This window comes from Orussus abietinus, unplaced genomic scaffold (genome assembly GCF_000612105.2).
Source record: "Orussus abietinus isolate OABI.00-Male unplaced genomic scaffold, Oabi_2.0 scaffold766, whole genome shotgun sequence".
Lineage (NCBI taxonomy): Eukaryota > Metazoa > Arthropoda > Insecta > Hymenoptera > Orussidae > Orussus > Orussus abietinus.
In genome coordinates, this window is record NW_019394909.1 from 5,392 (window position 1) to 29,265 (window position 23,874).

The 23,874-nt window shown below is 40.3% G+C and overlaps 1 protein-coding gene across 1 annotated transcript; it reads left to right on the top strand.

Annotated features, from left to right (window-relative positions):
• Window positions 1-238: 238 nt before the first annotated feature.
• Window positions 239-19,818, top strand: LOC105696145 (the record flags this gene model as incomplete). Its single annotated transcript, XM_023433463.1, has 7 exons — window positions 239-409; window positions 9,802-9,913; window positions 9,994-10,121; window positions 10,263-10,468; window positions 14,320-14,615; window positions 14,851-15,097; window positions 19,605-19,818. Coding segments are annotated over 7 exons (1,374 nt in total), but the record flags the coding sequence as incomplete, so codon positions are not given.
• Between the last annotated feature and the right edge of the window lie 4,056 nt (window positions 19,819-23,874).

Genomic DNA, 23,874 nt, shown 5'->3' on the forward strand with positions numbered 1-23,874 from the left:
CTACTGTTAATAGTAATAGATACGAGGATACCGAAGTTGCGGAAAATATTAGGTAGCGTTTGCGCATGCATAGGGCTGGGCATATACACAAACATGCGTGCGAATTTATGTACATTATTAATACTCGGCGCGAAACTCTACTGAGTTTCCTGATTTATGTTAAGTATCGGTGTTACCGACCTGGTCAATACCATGGCCGCGTGACAGTATACTCTAGTTTCCTTTTTTGCTCTAATAGCGATATTCACAAAGAAATATTGAAGTTTGCAATAATTTATTCCTTTTAATTTCAGTGGACTGTCAGAAAACTAAGAAGGAAGACGAAAAGAAAGATGAGGAGTTTAAGTGTCCTGAAGGACAGGGAAATGGAAACTTCGCTGACCCCGCTACATGTCGAAGGTTTTACCAGGTACACTTGTTTTATAAACAAATTACAAAAACTCCAAAAATTGTTCAAGGGCCCAGTAAAACCAAACCCGAAGTCCTGAGTGACTGCGATGTTTGCTAGAGTCCGACGATATCAGTAGAGATCATTGCAACCAACATTGTTTTACCAGCATTGTTGCATATTGATGCTACGAAAGTATCCCACATGAAACGATACGTATATTATATATTGCGACTCCTTTCATCCGCCGGCTCGGTTGGGCCGATCGCGCGGGCATCCAACTTCCGCCCGGACCACGTGATCGCGCCGGGACCGTCAAAATATCGGGACGGGATGATCATCGGGGAATCGAGCCCGTCAAAAGTTTCTGGGCGCCAGGCACGCCGACGTTTCAAGTGTCTTGGTGCGGCACCCAGCCGCATCCGAGGACGTCCAAGTCGTGGACCACCACTCGCCCGATGGGTCCCCGACAATCCCGGTCTTGAACCTAATTGCACTCAATGCACTCGACTAGCTCAGGAAGGTCGTGAAATGACCGCAAAGAAAGGGGGTGTTCTCATTTAATACTGAATACAAGAGGGAGCGAGAGAAATAAAGAAAGTAAACTGTAAGAAAACAACTAGGTAGCGTATATTGCCATCTGTATCGACAAATTACAAGAACAGGATTCAAAGAAATGTATAGTGGTGAAAACTCGACAATCAGGAATGAACTAATCTAGTCGATTGAGAAAGCAGCAATGCGCGACAAAGAAATTCATACTTAATCGGGAATAATTACCTAACGCAAATTTGTTAAGATAGCCCAACGGAACCTAACGTAACTGAAACGCAGAATAATGAAGACAACGCAAGTTAACTGAATAACGCCAAGTCAAATTCTACTTTATGCAAGATATCAAATAATCTTTAATCGGCTCAACTGCGGAAGGCAGCGGCACAATTAATTGACGGCAAAATAGCACGACATCTTGACGATTTTTAGATAGTGTTTCGAATTTGCAAAAAGAAATATGACTTTACTATCCATAAGGGAGCTCCTCGCCCGGAACACGTGGGTCTACTAGATGCGCCAGCCCACGTAGCCTTTCGATCTCGAACCCCGTGTGGCAGAGGTACGAGTCCTTAAGACAGCTTAAAAATCCCCTACAACTTTTACAGCGGATTCCGACGACTAGACAGCAAGACACGCACTGTCTGAAATCTTAACGACACCGCGATCACTCAAATAAATTCCGGGAGGTAACAGGTAGCTTCGTTTCCACCCTGACCCTTAGATAGTCCTACTCATAGCCGAGATTCACTCAAGATAGTTACCCACTCCCCAGAGAGTAATCACACTGAAGTCGTATAATAAATCCATTCACACCACAAATTCACAGAAGACAACGCACTCAAAATCCCATTAAGAATTCTACTTGGAGATCCACTACTATTAACATCGACTTGCCTTGTCGCCCTAATTCGGAAATTTTCAATATTTCTATTTACAAACTGTCTCAGCGAAGACCAAAACCGTTCACAAATCCCCGCCAGGTAAAGAACTTAAAAATTTCGCGGCCACACAATAGAAAATTCCGAGCTACGCGTTCCTACACAAAATGGCGCGACAGAAAATTACCGGACATAGAGAAAATTACGTGACACAATGCAAAGAACAAGAAGTCGCCCTTGTGCCCGCTCGAAGAATCCCGCGGCCTCCCGAGAGGCTAACTCAAAGCCTGATTTCCACCAGCCGTAAGCCCCACCAGGGCAAACCGGAAAATCGCCCGCGTGAGACTCACGAAGACCGACTCCACGGTATGCTTCTGCTCACCGGCGCGACACTACCCGGGTCCTACGACTTCACGAAACTTATCGGTGACGAACTAATCTCGACTAGGGGTCCTCGACCGAGCATGTGGCACTTAGTTTAATGAAGAAAATTCACTGCCGCTCGCCGACCCCTCGGCTGAATCCCTCGCTGAGCCGGGAAGCCCTTTGGTCTTCGGGGACGCAAGATAATTAGACAAGTCAGATAATCAAGAAAACAGACGTAAGAGAAGGTCCGGTCGGTCCGACGATCGTAGGCAACGAAGATCGGAGCTCTCCGTGCGCTGTCCTAAGTAGGGATTTAGCTGGCCAGTCCGAATCCTAATCGGCGCCGTTGATTGGTCGAGACGCTACTTGATTTCCCGATTTTAGCGGACTCGGCGTGCGCTGACCCAGTTCCTGACGAGGTTGCGGTGGCGCGGTTGTCGAGCAACGGCGTTAGCCTCACGCGTGTCGAGCCGCCGGTGATGCCACGGCCGTAGCGAGCGATGGCCCGTCGGGCCCCGGCGCGCCGGATGTTCCCGGCGGCCGAAATTTTCCCCTCCGGGGGATTCTGGCTCACCCGGATCATGAGATAGGCCCCGGGTACTCCGGTGAGGATGGGGTCGGGATCCTGGCCCGGAAGTCGTTGCTCCTTCCCGGTGCACGGCATCCCTTCCTCCCCTCGTAGGTGGCAGCCAGGGTCTTCTCGGAAGCTCCTATCTCTTGGTCCTGCTCCTGGTCGGGTAGTCTTGATGTTCCTGCGGGTGGCCGTATCCGAGCCGCCAGGGCCCGTCTACGGCCCGTCCCCGTAGGCAAGGCCACCAGGAGGTGCAGCGTGGCCGACTCGACCCTTCGGATAAACCCAACGAGCTGGCCGTGGCACCGCAATCGGGGACGCCAGACCTGAATATGTTTCTTGAGGCTCGCTCGACGGCTTCGTTCTTGAAATCGGGGCGACGAGCAGTAGCGCGTGCACGCGACCTCCAAAAATCCGCCGGTGTTGATTCTCCGGCCTGACGACCGGTGCCTCTCTACGCGTTACAGAAATTCGGCGAGCTCTTGAACACCTCGCCAAATATTCATCTCGAATATTCCTGCGAGTGCTCGAGAGCACGCACGGGAACTTAAAAAATGAATGCATGATTTTCCTTACAGAACATTGGGAGAGTTCCCGTGGTTCGCTAAACAAATGACAACTAAAATCACTTAATAATAGGTTTGTTTAAAAACAAAATAGAAACATTAAAGTAGTTTTAATGTGGCTAAAAATTGTCCAGACTATTGAACATAATGTGGAAAGCATAGATCATACATTTTTGATATCAAGACATTCATTTTTACCAAATAATAGAGATTTTGGCGTGGTAGAAATGTCATTAAAAAAAATAATTTTCTGTTTGTCCCCCAAGATTATTATAATATTATTAAAAATTGCCGAAGAGGCAATAACTATATTCTAAATGAAATGAAACAAGAGGATTTTGTATCAACAAAATTATTAGAAGACGCAATTTTTAAAAGGTAAAGAGTTCTGACAGAGAATCAATAAACTGGTAAAAATATGTTGGATGCGTTTTGTCAGAAATGAACCATATAAAATTTTCTATAAGAAATCAACGAATGAGAATAAGAATTTTAAAGACCTGGATTTATTACCACGTCGGGGTAGACCACGAAAGTTCGAAAATATTGTATTGACACCACTTTATAAAAATATAAGACCAATTACAACAGTGAAATTCAAGGACATAATGGACCTACTGCGATATATACCACCGAAACATCATTACTTCTTCAAATCCCTTTCACATACACAAAATGTTGATGACCAGTAGATTGTTTTGTAATTTATGTAGTTAAACAATGTTCTGAATTGCATAAATATTGTTTTTGAAGTGTTGTAAAGATATATAAAATAAATTGAGTATTGTTTTTATCCATTTGAAGCACTTTAAATTATGTTGAATGGACTTGGGCTCTTTCAAATTTTATAACGAATCTGGTTGTCAATTGTGAAAGTGACTTAACTTCATTCTTGGTAAGAAAACGCATATTATTCACTTAATAATTGCCATTATTTTAATAGGAACTGTAAATTTAACTCCTTTAGATACACTTAAGCGGTATGACTCATTAGTATCCTGTACGTATATTTTTAATTGCATTGAAACAGAAACCCTTAAATATCTGAATTTAAGTATAAATGGACTTAGGCCACTCTCAAAATAAACGGCTCGTATTTCCTTTAGCATGCACCAGGACTTATTAGAACCATACAAATGTTTTTATTTTCAAGTACTTACTAGGACCGCTGAAATTTTGACCATAAGACCAGAAGTTGACTATTGCAGTGCCAGTATCATGGTCACTATTATTTTAGATTAATTGCGAATAATTCTATTACAAAAAATTGTTCATCAATTATTTATAACCGATTTCGAAAAAATACGATTGAGACAGAATATTATTGAGCATACGTCCAATTGAATTCATAATTAATTCTCCCTTAACATTTGGAATGTAATCTGTCTTGAAGATATAGGAATAAACTTGAAATACCTGTGCTTTTATGCAATATCATACTGTAAAACGTTAATCGAAATTGATAAAAACGTATGTTGTAATCTAGTCTATATATGCCGGTACAATTTGATAACTCTCGATTTGGTAATGTGATAGAAAGAAAAATGACGTTTGATTAAACCCGGTTTATATCCAGCTACGATAAAATTTGGTACAAAACATTCATCGCACAGACATGACCAATTGAAATTTCAGGAAACATGGTTTTCTCTTTCTGCATCGACAAACTACGATTTTGCAAAAATGAGATGGGTATAACAACTCGTTGGTGTACGGACAATTATGCGGCAGGCATTTCAATGTGCAGATACTTATAGGTACCACATAGGTTACTTTGCGTTCTCACTTGTGAATAATTAAAGAGCAGTATGCTATAGTTCAATATTTTTGTATGTAACTTACAAAGGAACATTCCCAAGTATCCGCCTCCGATCTTATTGAGTTTCATATATGTTGAGGAACACAAAAACCTAAGAGACACGTGTTTTTTTATATCTGCAATGGTCCACAATTAAGGGGTGAAACAACCCCCCAAAGTTTAGAGAAAAATCGTTTTTTTTTAATATTTTTCGTAGGAGCAGTAAAGGGATTTCGACGAAACTTTGCATAAACGTATTTTGTATAAGGACGGTGACAACACAATATTGTTCAGCATTGTTGCACCCCCTCAAGGGGTTGACTACCCTTCAGGTGACATTTTTTTGTAATATCCATTAAACAAGCACTCCTACTTAAGTTCCACTTACGCGATGTGATTGCTCGCAAAAAATTACGAAATACGTGTTTTTTGCTTTTTGCCAATAAACATTTACACATCGGTTGTAAACAATGAATGTAGGTGGTATTAGGGTATATCCCGACTACCTTTATTGGGTTATATCGTGACCAATTCATCGTACATAAGTCGTGTCAACGTGGTAATTCTTCAAAATGTCATTGATTTTCATAACATGCAATTATTTATAAATAAATTAAAAAATAGTTTCAGAGGCTAAAATTGTTTCGCAACGGATTCGACGATGTAGTCATTACCCGTTTCCAACTAGTAATACAATCTCCGTGGTGAAACGATAAAATTGAATTTTCACTGTTTTTACGAAAAAATAGATTCAGCGATATTCGATACCTAAGGTACGGGAATAGTACGTTGAATCAAATCAAATATATATTATGATATACTGAAACATCCCGTAGACATGAAAACGTTCTACATACGTATAATAGAGCTTTTGTTCTGTGTGAAAAGTTTCCGGCAATTAAATCTTATGTAAGTAAATACGTAAGGATAATAATAAGAGTAAGTTTGAAAGGTTTCCATAAAATATAAACTGTAAATATGAAGTTTATCCACTTTAAGCTTAAATGAATTATTCTTAATAGAAAAGTAACCTGAAAAATGTCATCATAGATACTTAACCTTTTTGATCGATGATTTCTGCTTCGTATCGTTTGCCATCTGAATATTTCACAATTACACCACGTTGGCTTTTCTTGGAATCACTTTCCATACATAGGTAATAAATTCCATCAGAAGAAAGGACGAGAAAGAACACTCTTGATTTTTTTGCGAGACTCTATACAATGCTGCCAGGAATTCCGTACGAGTTTCCCCTCCAAAGTCCCGCAGCGCGACTTTCCCCCACTTCTTATCAACTCCGGTCTGCCGCTTAGTGCCGCTGCAGCCTTATAATAACAGCCAATTCCAATTATCCATTTACAAGTACAAAAAGCTAAAAGCGTGACTAGTCCATAGACGTTTTTATATATTGAAATGGTTGGTCCCCATAAGTATTTGTATATTGAAATGGTTGGTCCCCATAAGTATGCGTACATTGGAATGCCGGTCTCTGTAAGTATCTATACATCGAATCGGCCATTCCGGCGTACACGTACATTTTCATTACAGCCAGTCATATTCTAGCATTTATTTGCATATATTATACTTATTTAGCTACTGATATCTTCGAACATATTCGGAAGGAAACTGAACTATAAACATACCTTCAACAATCCACGACCAAGTGTGCAATATAATCTACGTGGTTCCCATAAGTATGTGTACATTAGAATGACTGGTCCTCGCAGGTACTTATGCCACCATTTCGGCGTACACGTTTGTATGTATACCAGAGCATAATTTTTCCCAATTTCTCCGGCAGTGATGTATTTCATTACTGTTCCTTCCAACATATTTGCGAAAATACTGTACTAAAGCTCTTCCTTAAATTATCCACAAACAGGAGCGCAAAGTGCCCGACAACGGGATACTCGAGGATATAGCGGAAATGGCGAAAGGTTAAACAATTTAATCTCAAATCTGTACGCTCAAACCTTGGGTTTGGCCAGTCCGGCGATGCTCCCCCGTCGGTAGGATCCGAGTAGAATGCGGCGATGCTCCCTCGTCGGTAGGATCCGAGCAGGATGCGGCGATCCTCCTTAGGCAGCAAAATCGGATGAAGTTGAGGCAGCGGTGGAAATGCAGATAACGAAGGCAGCGAAATCTTGAAACACATTTGAACGGCTCGACTTTCGAAGACTAAGAAGGCAGGGTCCTCGACCCGGTCTTCCGCTGAGTATTGAAGCAGCTCCTCGGCGGCGGCTCGATGGTCTTCAGTGATTGGTCTCCGTAGGTTGCCAAGTCGCGTCGACCAATTGACAGCTGCCAAGTTCGAAATTTCGAACACAGAACGCTGTCAGCCGCGGCGCTAAGCCGGCTCGGCGCGTTCATTCACTCGCGGCTTTGAAATTCGCGCCTGCCGTCCAATCCGAGCACGGCGCTGGACCGTGACGCCACGCGTAATGCTGACCAAGGACAAAACTTCTCAGGGATCTGGTGACGCCAATCCTGGTCTCCATAGAGCTCTTTATCCGAATGGTAGCTGGGGGCGTAGGCATTCCTTGATGCGGCTCCTCCAGGGCAAGGGGACCGGAGAGCCCTTCCATCCGTGGGTCACCGCGCCCCGGCCTCGGCGCAGGACGGCGCTACAATTGAGACCCCCCTCGCCGCCCTTATAGGAGTTCCATTGAAAACTCACGGCGAGGGGGGCCCACGGTCACCGACAATGCACCCTTCTCCCGCCATCAGTGAGGGGCTAGAAATCCGTGTACGAGCGCGGTGACCGGGTGGCGCCGCCATGGGTGAGCCCTTGCCGGAAAGCGCCGAACCGCGAGTGGTTCAGTACGGCCTTTCTCCCCACGGCCCCATAGGCGGCAGCGGAGCGAGGCTCTGCCAATACAGCAGCCACTGCTGTTGCCGGTAGGGATGTCCCTCGAAGACGTCCTTGTCCGTGACGTTTGAGGACGTCCCTCGGCGATTGTCCCGGATGTTGATGCTTCTTCTGAATCCGCATTCGCTTCGTTCCGAGGATGCTCTAACGGCTAAATCTAAGCGAACTTATAGTCTATAGAAACAAAAATAATTCTTATCGAAGCCCCCTCGGCTCCTCGATCACGAGCAGCAAACGTTCTGAAATGAAAGGTTCATAAAAATGAAATAAAATAAAGTGTTTTACTGTCATCAACCAATATTTAAGTATGTCAGAAATAAATCATAAAGTATTGTCCCTGGGACGACCGCCCACAGAGTACTTCGTCACAATGCTTAGGCCGATATTTCATTAACGCTACAGCTACAATTGACGGACCTACGAAGGGCGAATAAAAGATTTTGATTAGCTGCAAAGAACATACAGTAGATGTTCCCCTATTTTTTGCAGCCAATCAGAACGTTATATTTGTGCTTCGTCACTCCGTCGTTTGTCGTAGTGCTAATGAAATATCGGCCTTATGCTTGTAGAGCGTTCCAGTTTTCTATATATTTCAATGGCCATTACACGTAGTAATTAGCGCCATCTACGGTGTAAAAAGGGAACCGGATATGCGAAGATGACAACGAAACTGAATTTGATCCAGAGAACTTATAGAAATGGAGGGAACATAGGTAGGGGTGGGGGTTACAGGGTGCGGCCCGGCCCCTTCCTCCTCAGATGCTCCCTTAAAAACTAACCTAACCTATTCCTGATTATAGGACTAGGTGAATATTTCATGTTAGAGATGCACGTTTTATATTTTAGACCTAAACTGAAAACATGCATGTCCCTCCCACGAACTGTATACCATATGAAAAACTGTTACACCTTATCAAAACTTGTATATGATCATTTGTTAAAAAAATGATCTAGGCCAGGAACCGGTATCCAGTGTTATGAGCTAACGGCACCGCCGTCATCTTTATACCGTGTCGAATAATTCGTATCCAATAGTGTGCATATGGTGTCCAAACGGCCAGTGTCCAATTGGGATCCGCCCCATTCATCCAGCTGGTTGCGTGCACTCCACTAAGCTGGGGCCTGTCTTAGGGTTAGTCTTCCATTATCCCTCCTTCCATCGATCCGGAACTCACAATTCCTCCTGCTGTTACCTTAAAGTTGTCGGAATACCGAAACACCCAACTGTTACTCACAGTACAGTTGTCTGTCCCGAGAGGCCCAGACTAATGGATGTGAAGAGGTGAGTTCGGACGCACAGTCGGACTCGATGTGTGGACGCAATACGCGTATTGAGCTTATTGACTTGAGATGTTGTTCCACAGTGGTTTTTATAATGTGTTTCATCTCCGACTTATTAATAAGGGGATACTGGACCCTACGTTTAGTACCTCTGTGTTGTATTTTCGATCATGATCAGATGGTTATCACGCTATGCAATGTGGCATTTTGCATCTTTTTCTAATATATTGGCAAGGCTGGGTTGTGGCTCTGCCTCTCGATCTCCTTCATTTTTCTAACTGATCGTTGATGACTCAAATCATGTCCGGCGTTTATCTTCTAATATACGAGACGTGTGCACGTTCATTTTTAACGAGTATCAGTGGTCACATAACATAGCTGAATAAATGATCACATACTAATAAATTAAGCGTCTTATAGTGCAACTACGTGTGATTATATTTAACGGTCCTAAATATCATGAACGTCAAAATGTGAAGCAATAAAATTTTAACTGACAAATTTATAATGCACATTTTTTACTTTATAGTGTGTCGATGGATATCCGTACCTCAACAGATGTCCTTCTGGTCTGCACTTCGATGACATTAGCAAGTTTTGCACATTTAAGAATGAAGCTCGGTGCGGCCCAATTGCTACAAGTAAGTATAATATGAAGTAAGTAATTTGGGTAACAATATTTATTATCTCCAATTATTTTTTTAATTCCTTTTCTGTGCAGCAATTGCTCCAATAACAGAGCCTCCTATTGACTTGGCAGAAAGGTGTGACACGTCTCAGTGTCAACTTCCAGAGTGCTTCTGCTCTCGAGATGGCACCATCATTCCTGGGGGATTCAGACCGGAAGAGGTATTACTTATCTTTACACTAATCGGACATAAAACACTTACGAAAATAACAATAAAATCATCAAAAATATGTTACATAGATTTGTTTTGATGATTTGATTTCGTAAACATATGTTTAAATTAACACATTTTGTCATTGCAGGTACCTCAGATGATATTAATGACATTCGACGGAGCAATTAATCACAATAACTTTGACCATTACCAAAAAATCTTCACGAAAGACAGATTGAATCCAAATAATTGTCCTTTGAAAGGCACTTTCTTTATATCCCACGAGTACTGCAATTACAACATGGTGCAAAGTTTGGCACATGATGGTCATGAGATTGCTACGGAAACCATATCGTAAGTAATTTCATAAAACCGTTTGTATTATATTGAACCAATTGTGCGACAGTACATTTAAAATCTACCTAACAATATCCAGGGTGACCATCCGTTCACCTGTATCAAAATGGAGGTGAATAGTTTATACGATAATTCCGAAATATTATAATAAGTAAATTGGGTATGCTCTACTCAATAATGATAATTCAACTTCTGGTATTAAACGTAAATGGAATGTCCACAATGGAATCGACCTTCTCAAGTAGTTCATGGTGATTTTCACAACAGTTTCAGACTCTACATCAAAATGCAAGAAAATTTTGCATACAAATTCTTTTGACAACGACACCATCAAACGCAAATTAGTCCTAAAAGCGTAATTCTTGAATAGGATACTTGGCAAGGAAATCATCTATTCGGATTAGAAGTCATGTATGTTATGTGACGAGAAAACTAAACTGAAGAAATCTGAACTGAATTTGAGAGAGGATTAGGTGGCTTCGTCACAAAAGGGTTTGAACCCGCCGGGGTCAGATACGGTTCACTTCACCTGTTCCGAGCTCGGGCCGCGCTTCACACTGTTCTCGGAATTTTACGCACCAGGCATCCCTAGGTACTAAGGAAATTTTTCGGCTTGAGCCCTGATTGACAGGAGTCAGCTAGGTCAGGAAACCCCTGCGGGATACAGATAGGGGGTAGGTAACGTCGATTACCAAACGTAAAGGAAAAACTCTACTCCGTCGGACTTTAAGTAAACAGGGGGTTTACTAGCGGATGGTTGTGCCTGACATAAATCTGTACAAACACCGTTAGGGTAGCATAGTCACTGACGTTGGAACTCCACAAAACAGAAACGAAACAAAAGACCGACTCAACGGATTAATTTTTAGGCGAGCTTGACGGACTCAATGAATTACCTCGAAACGACCTTAACGAACTCAATGACAAGACAAGCTCGAGTTAGTGCCAACGGGTTCGGCTATCGGGGTTTCACGCCGACTACGACGTCCTCGAAAATGCCGATGTCCTCGACGACGGGATCCGAGTAACACGGAAAAATCGACACCCGCGGGATCCAAAGAACGCAGAAAATCGATGCACATCGAATTAACACAATGCGGGTAATTGAGAATCGTAGAATAATATGAATAATTATACACTAATAATCGATTCGCCTAGAAGTTACGCAACAGAGAAATCGATTTGCACGAAATTCACTTGGCACCGAAAATCGCTACAGATATAATTGATCCTCGGGATAACTACGCAAACGTACTGAACGGTGGACTTACTGCGTCTGCCCGGACGTAAACGCCACCGAAAGTAAAGGCCTCGGCGAAGGCAAGATACAGATCCTCTTCAAAGAGCTCGGCGGCCACGTAACATAAGAAAGACCTAAGGAGTAAAACTTCGTATTTTGGACCATCCCCAATCGAGAACTACGAACAATTGTGAATACGGCAGTTGTTAAAAAGGTGCTCTTTAGTGCTTCACCGGTGCGACACCTGGACAGACGAGCGACATATACGATACTTACAACGGAAAAGCTTCGATTAACGACCGCGGCACATAAAAATCCAGGTTCACAAGTCGGCAAAGTCAAACATAACCGCGGCATCAACAATACAGGTGGTGGATCACGGGTCGAGGAATTAACTACGAGAAGGCCGGAAAATTCATAAAATTGAACGGAAACAATTTCATCCCTAGACGGGTTTACGCAATCCTGCGGCTACCCGGTTGGGCCCTAACGGAGTGTTTAATTCGACAGCGCGATACAGTGGTGGTGGTTCTCCATCTAGGTATCCGGGAGCTGCTTGGCTCTCGACACCTACGATCGGTAGCTGTGGCGACACCTGACTTCCTCTCGACAATGAGAAGCAGATCCTAGAACAATCCGCCGAAACATAGAAGGTCCTCCCGTTCGTCATCTAACCCACCCCTGCTCTCTTTTGCCGGTGTCATCGGTAATTTAGAGTACTATCTAATTACTTCGTGAGGCAATTCCGCCGAAATCTAATCGGTAGATGGAGGCACCGATAAGAAAATCATAATCGACCAGTGAACTCGTCGATAATGTAACAAGGGCCTAAGAGACAAACGTTAAACATTACAGACGGAATACAACTTATAAATAACTGTACAAAAGCGACGAAACTTAACCTAATTGATTAACGAGGGTAACTCCGGTTGCCGCCAGACGGTTAAAAGTATTGGAAAATAAACCGAATCTGTACTCATCACTATCCCTCACATTACATATACCTATCATATGCGTGTATTGACTATCTACAGATATTCGTAAGATATCTATAAGATGTATGGAATAGTGGTAAATGACCGTCTAATATACGTATATTGTAAGTAATTCGGATATGTATATGAGACGTGGTCAGATATCTAATATACAGTACATATAATATCTATTTTATANCTCAGGTCAATGTTGAACCAATGTTACGACAAATTGGACACATTATCGACATGTGATTATGGACATTAATTATGTGCCCATAGCACAGTATTCTTATATATTTTTAATCTGAAGTTGAGGAACATCTTTGTTCATTGCTTGAAGTGTGTTGAACAAAGATTATCATTTTTTTCTCTCTCCTCGTTTCCGAGCTAAAGGCAGTCTTTCTTCGAAGTAAAGCTGGAGTATCGGCATCTGAAATAGTAAAGCAGAACGGTATTACGACTTAAACATAAAAAACGGTATTGGATCTTATATACAAACGAACTACCATATGTACCACTTGCGGGAAAGCCATACGAGTCTCGTGCGCCATCTATCGGAGCCGGCCGAAACTACTGGTGGCAACCGTGAAAGGGAACAACAGTGGACAGCAGTTTCTGAGGACGAAAAATATAACACTGAAACTGAAAATAAACAGGTAGCGGATCAAGAATGTGCTAATGACGATAGTAGGTTTACAGCAAAAAGAGACTTACCTCCAACATTCTCGTGCAACTCATCAGAATCTTCCTTCACTGAGGAGTATACGGAATATCCATACATCTATAGGAAATCTATATCGTTCATATACATTAGGTGTACTAAAGGTATATTTATTTTACGTATACAAATCTATATCACGTATACGCACTCATTAGATATTCTCTAGATTATCGTAGATATCTAGGTTTGGTATATGTATATATATGGTTGATCTACATTCACATATACTATTCATATACAAAAAGTAGATATACATATTACGTCTATTTATTAGCGCAACGTTATAGGCATAATATAGATATTCCTCAGATAATCGCAGATGTCGAGGTTTGAGACATGAATATCTACGGTTGATCTATATCCTTATATACTGTTCATATATAAGGGATAGATATTTATATTACGTTATTAAACATCTCAGAAGTGTATACGTAATAAAAAATCACAGATATCTATAAATAATCAATACACGTATATAATGTGACTATATATGGACACTATATGCGAATATAGATTAATCATGGATATGTATATACTAAACCTAGAGGTTTGCGATTATCTATAGAATATCTAATCAGTGCGTATACGTGATATAGATCTGTATACGTAAAATAGATATCTATCTTCAGTATAGCTAGTGTCTATGAATGATATAGATTTCCTATAGGTGCATGGATATTCTATACATATCTAATGTACGTATATTATTCCTATCGTCACGTGTGAGACAATCCCCCGCTGTTACATGTAACAGGCAGAATTCTGCAGTCTACGTTCGACCATGTAAACAATTTCCCTCCATTTAAATACCGGTGGTCAGGAACACCATTTTTAGCGCTCTAAATAACCCAATATATATATATAAAAAAAAACATATCGTGTGTTGTATATAATTAGAATTATAAATTAGACTTCAGAAGGGGCTCGAAGACAAGGGTTACGAAGAATGGGTCGGAGAAATGATCGGCATGCGAGAGATTTTGAAGCATTTCAGCAACATATCCAGAAGTGAAGTAGTAGGTATGCGAGCACCGTACTTGAAACCTGGTCGCAACACTCAATATAAGGTACTGGAAGACTTCGGTTACATATATGACAGCAGTATTGGCATCTCTCCTTCAAAAGTTCCGATTTGGCCGTACACCTTAGACTACAAAATCCCACACGAGTGTAAGGCTGGAACATGTCCTACTAAGACGTTTCCAGGTAAATATCATATTAAAACATTATATTTGCAATGAAGCCTCACAATAAAAACATGTGTATAGATAACGGAAGTTAAGAATAATAAGTTAGGTATGTAGAATTTTTGAAGGACAATTCTATAAAGAGGTTATTTTCTTTTTCGTTTTCGCAAATTTCCGGTAAAAATAAAAGTTGCCGTTTTTGGTTGTTTTGTACAAAATAGAAGTAATTTAACTAGTAGAAATTTAATTTGCAGGCGTCTGGGAAATACCTTTGAACGCGCATTACGTGGAAAGCTACGAAGGTGGACATTGTCCTTATCTGGACCAATGTGTTCTTCACAATCACGATCCTGAGGAAGTGTTTGAATGGCTGCGAGAAGACTTCAATCGTTACTATGACCAGAATCGCGCTCCCTACATGATGCCCTTCCATACAAATTGGTTTCAAATCAAGGAGCTTGAAAAGGGATTGGCTAAGTTTGTTGATTGGGCCATTACATTGTAAGTACACAGAAAAATAAGAAAAAACCATTTAATAAAATTCGCGATTCTTAAGGTGATATGATAGTAGCCTCTGAGATGTCAAAATGTATACAAAACTTCTCTTTGAATTTAGTGTACCGAGTCGTTTGAAACTTTACTACCAAAAAATTTATATTCCTAGTGAGGTCAGTTTTCGAATAATTTCGTTAAAAAAAATCGAGAATTTTAGCCTTTGGACAGAACCGTAACACTAACGTTATACGTAGAATTTCGTGGTGTTTTTGTCTCATTCGTATACTTGCATGTCCGATTTTCGTACCTCTCGCATCAGATTGTATTCTCCGACTCGTACGCTAAGTTTGAATCCCCATATTAAAAAAAAAAAGACAAAGACATTTTTACGTCAAAGTTTTATATATATCCTGGAATAGAACCAAAATGGCAAAAGCCTATTGAAAGCTTAAGATACAAACACGAAGGCTTTTAGGGCATAGATATAACAATTTAAAACACTATAGTAATCTAACATTGCAGAATCATGTGGAAAATACCGAAAAAGGTTTATAAATGAGTTTGATAAAAATCTCGGATATCCTTCGATCAATTCATACTCTTCGACCCAACATGAAGTTCGCGCTAAATGCTTCGTCTCTCTTTTCCGCTCCCTCATCTTCCCTCTCCCGCTCCCTACCTCCCTTTCCTCCTCCCCTTTCTCCCTTCCTACCTTCCCTTCTTCTCCCTCCCTCAATCTCTCTTATGAAGCAGAAAGCCGCGATGGACAGTCAGTCCAGTATTCTAGATCGATTGGTGCAGCATAGCGTAGTTTGCGCCATCTGCTATTGTAAGAAAAGTAAACGGAGATGCGAAGATGACGAAGGAACTAAAATTGTTCTAGCATTCCTAGGTCTCGTATTATACAGGGTGTAACAGGATTCATAGACACGACTTATACAGTGCTATCCTTGTTTAAAAAGGAGTCGAAAAGTCCTATACTATTGTTTTTCCTATAGTGCATAAATTTACTGCAATACTAACAAGAAAGGTACCTGAGATGTCCCCCTCCGATTTTGTTCATTTTTAAATATGTTATGGAGGACTAAAATCTAAAGGATCCGTGTTTTTTCTTTATCGGCGGATAAACACTTTTAGGGGGTGAAATCAGGCTTCAAAGTTGGCCGTGAAAGGGGGTGAGTTTGCTGTTTCATATAGAAGCACTCGACCGATTTTCATGGAACAACCGTCAAAATGTAGGGAATAAAGAATTATGAAACATACATTTGGAATTAAAAAAAAAAATTCATTTTTAAGGGGTTAGCCACCCCTTTGAATAATTCTTTTATCCCTTACGCGAGTAGTAATTGCTCTATCCAAATGAAACTTGGTTAATTTATAGATCAGAACAATACAAAAAAAACATATTTTGTTTTTTTTTCGAAAAACGAATTTTAACGGTTGTAACAACCCTTTAATAAAATAATGTATAATCTCGTTTTAAAACCAGCTTTATACGACTTTCTTGCACTTAAAGGACTTTAACGATGAAAATTAATAAAAGAATACGATCAGGTACCATCCGATACATTCAAAGGGTAAATTACCCCTTGGGTTCAAAGGAATGTGATTCGTAGAATATAAGACAGTGGAGTTAGCTGTCCTCGCAACTAGTGCGTAGCCGAGTGGTAACGCCGCGCAAGCGAGCAGTATGCAGTGCCAGGTTTTCAAACACTATATGTAAGTAATATTTCGGTTTGTTCAGTTTCGTTCGTTATGTTCGATTTCCATTATCAGTCTACTTTATATCAAAGAACGATTGTTATCAAATATTACTGTGAAGGAAAAATCGAAAGTGAATCACATGTCTGGACGAATCGTGTAGACGTATTACATTGTTTTATATTTAGATTGTATTAATATAAAAACTGAACGTAACCGTGTTTGTATTTTTCATTGCAACTGTAGTTCTTAAAAATGAGAGAATGAAATATTACTTACATATAGAGGTTGAAAACCTGGCACTGCATCCTGCTCGCTCGCACGGCGTTACCACTCGGCTACGCACTAGTTGCGAGGACAGCTAACTCCACTGTCTTATATTCTACGAATCACATTCCTTTGAACGCAAGGGGTAATTTACCCTTCGAATGTATCGGATGGCACCTGATCGTATTCTTTTATTAATTTTAATCGTTAAAGTCCTTTAAGTCCAAGGAAGTCGTTCAAAGCTGGTTTTAAAACAAGATTATACATCATTTTATTAAAGGGTTGTTACAACCGTAACAATAACATTTTTTAAAATTATAATTCATTAATAAATACATTTCTATAAGTATTGATATTATCGAATAATGATAATAAACAATAAAAATTGAATAATATTGCGGCAAGAAATTTGCTGCAAGTTTGTTGGGCGTGTACCCGCAAATGCAAGTTGCTGTAGCAAGAAGTGACGCAACTTGCACGTGAACTCGAGTCATAATAGAACAGTGTGAGAACGAGAACTCTCGCGATTGGGTCTACGCGTGTCTGTGCAACAGGGGTGCGCAGTAAAGTAATTTACATATGTGCACATGCATATTACTGTCAACCAACTGTCAAAAACCTGCTGTGCATTCTATCAGCGCAGACAAGCGTAGACCCGATCTGTCGCTGACAGAACAGTGAAAGAACGAGAACTGTCGCGGTCCATATTGCGACGTGGTCTTCGCCACAAATTTGGCGCTCAATTTATTTCATACAACCCGAATCCTTCGGGCGCTAGCCGCACGACGGCGGCCCTAAATCTCACTCACAAAGTCACAAAAATTTTACATCGATATGCGCAGGTTCTCGGCCGTGTACGACTACCTATTAGGTTGTCCCATAAGTTCCTTCCGCATCGTGTATTCATGTCCTATGAAAAAAAGGGAAGAAACTTATGGGACAACCTAATATTTACGCCGCGGCTGTCACTCGCGAACTCCCTCGCAGCCCTCGCGACGCGTAGTTCCCCTAAACATTCTGATCGTGGGTTACACTAGTTTTAATTACGAACTTTCCCCTATTACCAATTACGGATTTTCCCCTATGATACTTCGGACCCCTCGGGACTTACTTGCGGGCTTGGGAGCACGATGGACTTTCCAATTTCCACAATCGGGTCTTTCGCAATCTTTCTTTGTTCTCTAATTGATATACTCCGACTAGTACGACTATCCATGGAATGCCGACACGTTCTGGCACACACGCCGTGTCGGGTCCGTTTTGGCAGTATCCGGGGCGCGGATTGGATGAGCCACGTTGCCGACGGCACACGGATTGGCTCCGACCCGGCGGCGCTGCGTCAGCCAGGGGGTCGACACTACCATGTATTGGGGTGTAACGCTTTATGCACTACCGCCATCTTCGGTTGGAGTAAACCTTCTTCGCAAACTAAAATATTTGGCGGGCTATTCAAATTGAATTATTAAACGAAGAGATATTTTCGGGATTTAAAAAGTACTTGCAATGATCAAAATAGACGTTGCTTAAACTGACACACAAATGTAAGAAAACAGTATATTAAACATAAAAGAAGTAACAAAAGTGTCAGTGGTGCAACGCCTGTTTTAAATCTCTGTAAGAACTGAAATAATTATATTAAACATTAGTTAAAAAAGTAACATATTTATTAAGATATAAATATTAATTATTATGAATGTATAAATATACAAATTCTATACAAATTTAATTTTTGTTATGATTACTTTCATGGATTAAATGCGATCAATAGATCGCATTTAATCCATTTAATTATTACAATTATTATAGTAAGAAACTACAAACTGTTCTTGATTTACACTTTTACTCACAAACTCACGTTCGCGATTTAATACCCGAGGTAATCGAAACTTGTAAAAATATTGCCACTAATCAAGGTTAGGTTCACTTTGGTTCACTTGTCCCGACTATTTTTATGCGCATCTACGCTGCGCCTCCTGGAGTCTCTTGCTATTGGTTAGAACATTTTTCTCTGTTCTTCTCTTTCTATTAGACCGAAAAGTCACGACACCAGCGCAGTCTTTGCTTGGAGTAGGTGAACTAACTTCAGCGTTACACCTCTCCCATAAGGAGTGTCGACCCCCTGGCGTCAGCCGACTAATAAGGTCGCATCCCTGGAGCAGCGCAGCAACAGCGGTCTCTGCCTCGCCGCGCAGTATAGGGTCGCGTTGGGAGCCCGAAACCCTCGCGCGCTGTCAGGACCTCATGGGCGAACTTTAAGGCGCGCGTCCTTCGAGGAGCCTCTAAATAACCCACCGCGCATTCCCTCGGCCCCACTGCCTGGACCCTGTCCTATTTTGGCATACAAATTCCCATATTAATTCCCCTTAATAGCGTCCGGACATTCGCTAGCGTCACTCGCAGGCAGATAATTCGCTCTAAAGATAAATATGGTGGGTAGGAAGCCACCCCAACCTCCATGAGAACGCTATTTCCCTTTAATGTGGGGGGGGGGGGCTACCGGTCCACCACCTTACAATATATTATATGTCGATGGTTTTATTGCTAGATTCAAGCCAAGAGCGACAGACGAGGAGCAGCAAGCGACAACCAATGAGCAAACCGAATTTTCAGCAGTCCATGTATTATACGTCCACGTCCTGATCATAAGTTCGGAAAAATTCAATGCTATCATTGGTTTTCGCTTGCTGCTCGTTGCTTGTCGTCCCCGGCCTAAATCTGGCAATAGAACACGCGGCTTCCCCATAATCGAAACCCGCTAAATTCAAAATTGTAAACACAAGACCGATCCGACCTTAAATTATGAGATGGACAAAGAAACATACGCAATTTCAGATTCGTAGTAATGAAACGCTATTCTATGATGCTGTTCGTAACGCAACAACCGCGCTTTAAGATAAAAATTAATTGTGTTGTTATCGACTCACGAGTGCACGATGGAACCGCGTCAAGGCGAGTCGAGAGGCGTTGTTACCAGGGAGTAACTAATACTCAGAATCATGAGATAATACTAAAAGTTCATTGAAAATAGCTGTATATAAGCCTATCCTTGAGACCAATCTGCCCAATTCAGTTCTTCGTTTGAACTGTCGTTCTTCTCGACTGCTATTGCCAAGGTTGATCTTCTTGCGTTTGCCGTTTTGTGGCCGTGGCCATATGTGGTCATGCTGCCCAATTCTAAGTTTGAGAATGTTCGCCGGGTCGTCGTCTTGCATTTCTAGGCTATCACGAAATATGGACATGGTGCTCGGCTATTAGCAAAGAACCTTGCCTAATACCGTATCGGTCGTCGACTCGCACTCCTGGAACTGCCGATGCGAGGTTTCTTAATCGTCGTTTGCGCAAATAGGAAGTTATCGGGGCTACAACAGCATTCTACATTCAAAATATTTTTGTCAACAGAATAATTATGGATGGAATAAAAATTCGGTCCTATGTTTTTTATATGATAATTTATCAGAAACGGTTCGAACCCTATGTTATTATCGTTCTATGTAAATACTCTTCTTCTAAACAGGATGACGCGGAATTCTGTAAATATAGTGTCGATTGGTGTCCTATTTGCAAATTAGTTATTTTCGTAAAAATCGTTTATACCATTAGAGAATTAAACTGCAAGGCAATATTATGCTGGAGAAAACTATCAATGCTTCTGTGGTTAATGTTTTAACTTCGATAAATCATACGCGGTAAATGTTTTTTGTGGTGAATAGTTGACTTCTGAAGAAATAAGTGTTTTTAATGTTTTAGAAAATGTGTTGCCATTTTTTTTCCCTTTTCTGTAGTGACTTAAATATTTTTAATATTTTGAATATGTACATCGTTTGCATTGAATTATTTATATTTCATTCATTATGTATACATTTTCTATCCTAATTTTTAGTTAGAGACAAACGTACCATTATAAACAAATTATTTTCTTAAACGGTTTAAAAACAAAGTGTTACATTCCGTTTCTAAAAAATTCTTACTGATGAACAATAAAGCCAAGGAACCGTTAGAGGAATTACTATCATTAAAATTATTTTTAACCTAACATCCGCTCGAACGACATTCGTTAAACGTTAACAAGGCCTCCACTAATTCTTGGTAGTCTACCAATAACTTTCGACAGCTAGCGACGCTTCCTACCGACAAATATCGATATCTCACGCGTATAGAAACACTCTTACCGACATTTGTCGTTTGCTTACGCTACCGACGCCGATAGATATACAATGTGGTGTATAGAAAACCGACCTGACTCGATATTTTGTCGAGAATTAACCAGTCTTCAAATTTGACTCTCACATCCAGTGCAACCCGCGTTCAGACTTTCCTTCGAACATCCGCAACAGTATTTAATAGCCGAGAATGAGAACCACTATCTGCCAAATAAAATGACAGTCCATACCTCGAAATGAGAATCGATTCTTTGACGCGCGTTAATTGGCGCTGTTCGCAGACGGAATTTTCGTGAACTAAAATAGCCCGAAACATCATGTTAAATGTACCGAATATGTCGTTAATTTTCAATGCACTTAATTTTGGAAATACATCATATACAGACTTGATTTTTACATTGATGGGTTTCCTTTTTGTTGCTCAAGGGGGCATGACTCCTAAAAAAATTAAATGTATAGCTGACTTGGAATAAGCACAATACATGGTCGACAAAAATGTAATCTAACAAGGAAACATTCCCAAATGTCCGCCCCCGATCTTATTGATTTTCATACATGTTGAACAACACAAAAATCTAAGAGACACGTGTTTTTTTATATCTGCAATGGTCCGCATTTAAGGGATGAAACAACCCCCCAAAGTTTGGCAAAAATTCGAGTTGTACAATAATTTTCATAGAAGCCATGGAGGGATTTCGACGAAACTTGATGTAAACGTATTCTGTATAAGGACGGTGAAAACACAATATTGTCCAGCAATGCTACAACCCCCCGAGGGAGTGAACTACCCCTTCAGGCGACATTTTTTTGTAATATGTATTAAACAAGCACTTCTACTTAAATTCCACTTACGCGATATGATTGCTCACAAAAAATGAAGAAATACGGGTTTTTTGCTTTTTGCCAATAAACATTTACACATCGATTGTAAACAATGAATGTAGGTGGTATACGGGTATATTCCGACTAGCTTTATTGGGTTATATCGTGACCAATTCATTGTACATAAATCTTGTGAACGTGCTAATTCCTCAAAATGTCGTTGGTTTTCATAACATGCAATTATTTATAAATAAATTTAAAATAAAGTTTAAGAGACTAAAATAGTTTCGCAACAGATCCGATGACGCAGTCATCACCCGTTTCCAACTAGTAATACAATCTCCTTGGTGAAACGGTAAAATTGGATTTTAACTGTTTTTACGAAAATAGAATTAGCGATATTCGTTCACACCCTTGGGGGGGTGTAGCATTGCTGGACAATATTGTGTTTTCACCGTCCTTATACAGAATACGTTTATACCAAGTTTCGTCGAAATCCCTCCACTGCTTCTACGAAAATTATTATAAAAATTGAATTATCACCAAACATTAGGGGGTTGTTTCGCCCCTTAAATGTGGATCATTGCAGATATAAAAAAAAACACGTGTCTCTTAGATTTTTGTGTTTTTCAACAGTATATGAAAATCAATAAGATCGGTGGCGGACACTTGGGAATGTTTCCTTGTAAGAAAAAATGTATTAGGAGGATGAAAAATAAAGTGATGCCTCCTAGGTCTTCTAATTTTCATCTCGCAATTCGATTTGTAAGTTCTAATTATTTACCGTTCAGATTTCGAGTGCATTGTAAATTGATGCGAACCAATTAGCTATCGGTGTTACCGACCCCAATGATGGTCAGTCTCAAGGCCCCTTGAAATGATATGAAAAGCGCCAATAAATTTAATTGACGTCGATAAAATGAAGTTCATCTATATTTTTTTTCTGTGGTAATGCCATTTTAAATACTCAAGTGATATCATAAGCTGACGTGCTATGTTACTGACATTTATATTTATATTGACATCTGTTACCCTCTACATTGAAAATTACACATTATGAAGTACTTCCTATTGTTATTGTCATTGTAGTAGAATTATTATAAAAAGATCGAAGTAAAACTGAATAAATACCTCGGAATTGTGATTTTTTTATATCTAATCGACCAACGGCGCCATCTGGCACGTTTAACTAGAACTAAATTGTTGTTCTAGGAGCACATGGTACCCATGGAATATGTCAGCATTTTCTTACAACCGTTCACGAAAGTATTTTTCGGATTTTCCCACGTGACTCTGCAAAATTCGATTACCATAGTATTCTTAATTCTTCGAGTTATGTCCTGAAAGTTTTCACTTACAATTCTAAACCTCCAAAAAGCGTAAAATAGCAAAAATATGCGTGGCGATGTCATTTTGATTCTAGTCCTCGGTAAATACAATCTTTTCTAAGAAAATAAAATTTCATGAGTTTCAGAACCTACCTTAGGACCTCCTCATTCACGTGGTAAAATTTTAAACGAATCGATACACCCAATTCGGAGAAAACTTTCACGAACGATTTGACCCTTCAAATGCCTATTTTCATATCACCTTAAATAATACCTGTCAAATAATACCTGACTAATTAGAAATTCAAAGAATGCCCTTATAATTTTACATCGTTTTAAAATTAATTAACGATATTCAGTTTTTTTATTTCGACTTACTAATTACTTTTTAAAATGCAATCCCAGTGAACACTGTTATATAACTGTTGGGTAAATGTTACGTTTCCGAAACTAACATGTTATGTGGCATAAAAGTAATATGGACGTTAAATATTAGTTATTATTT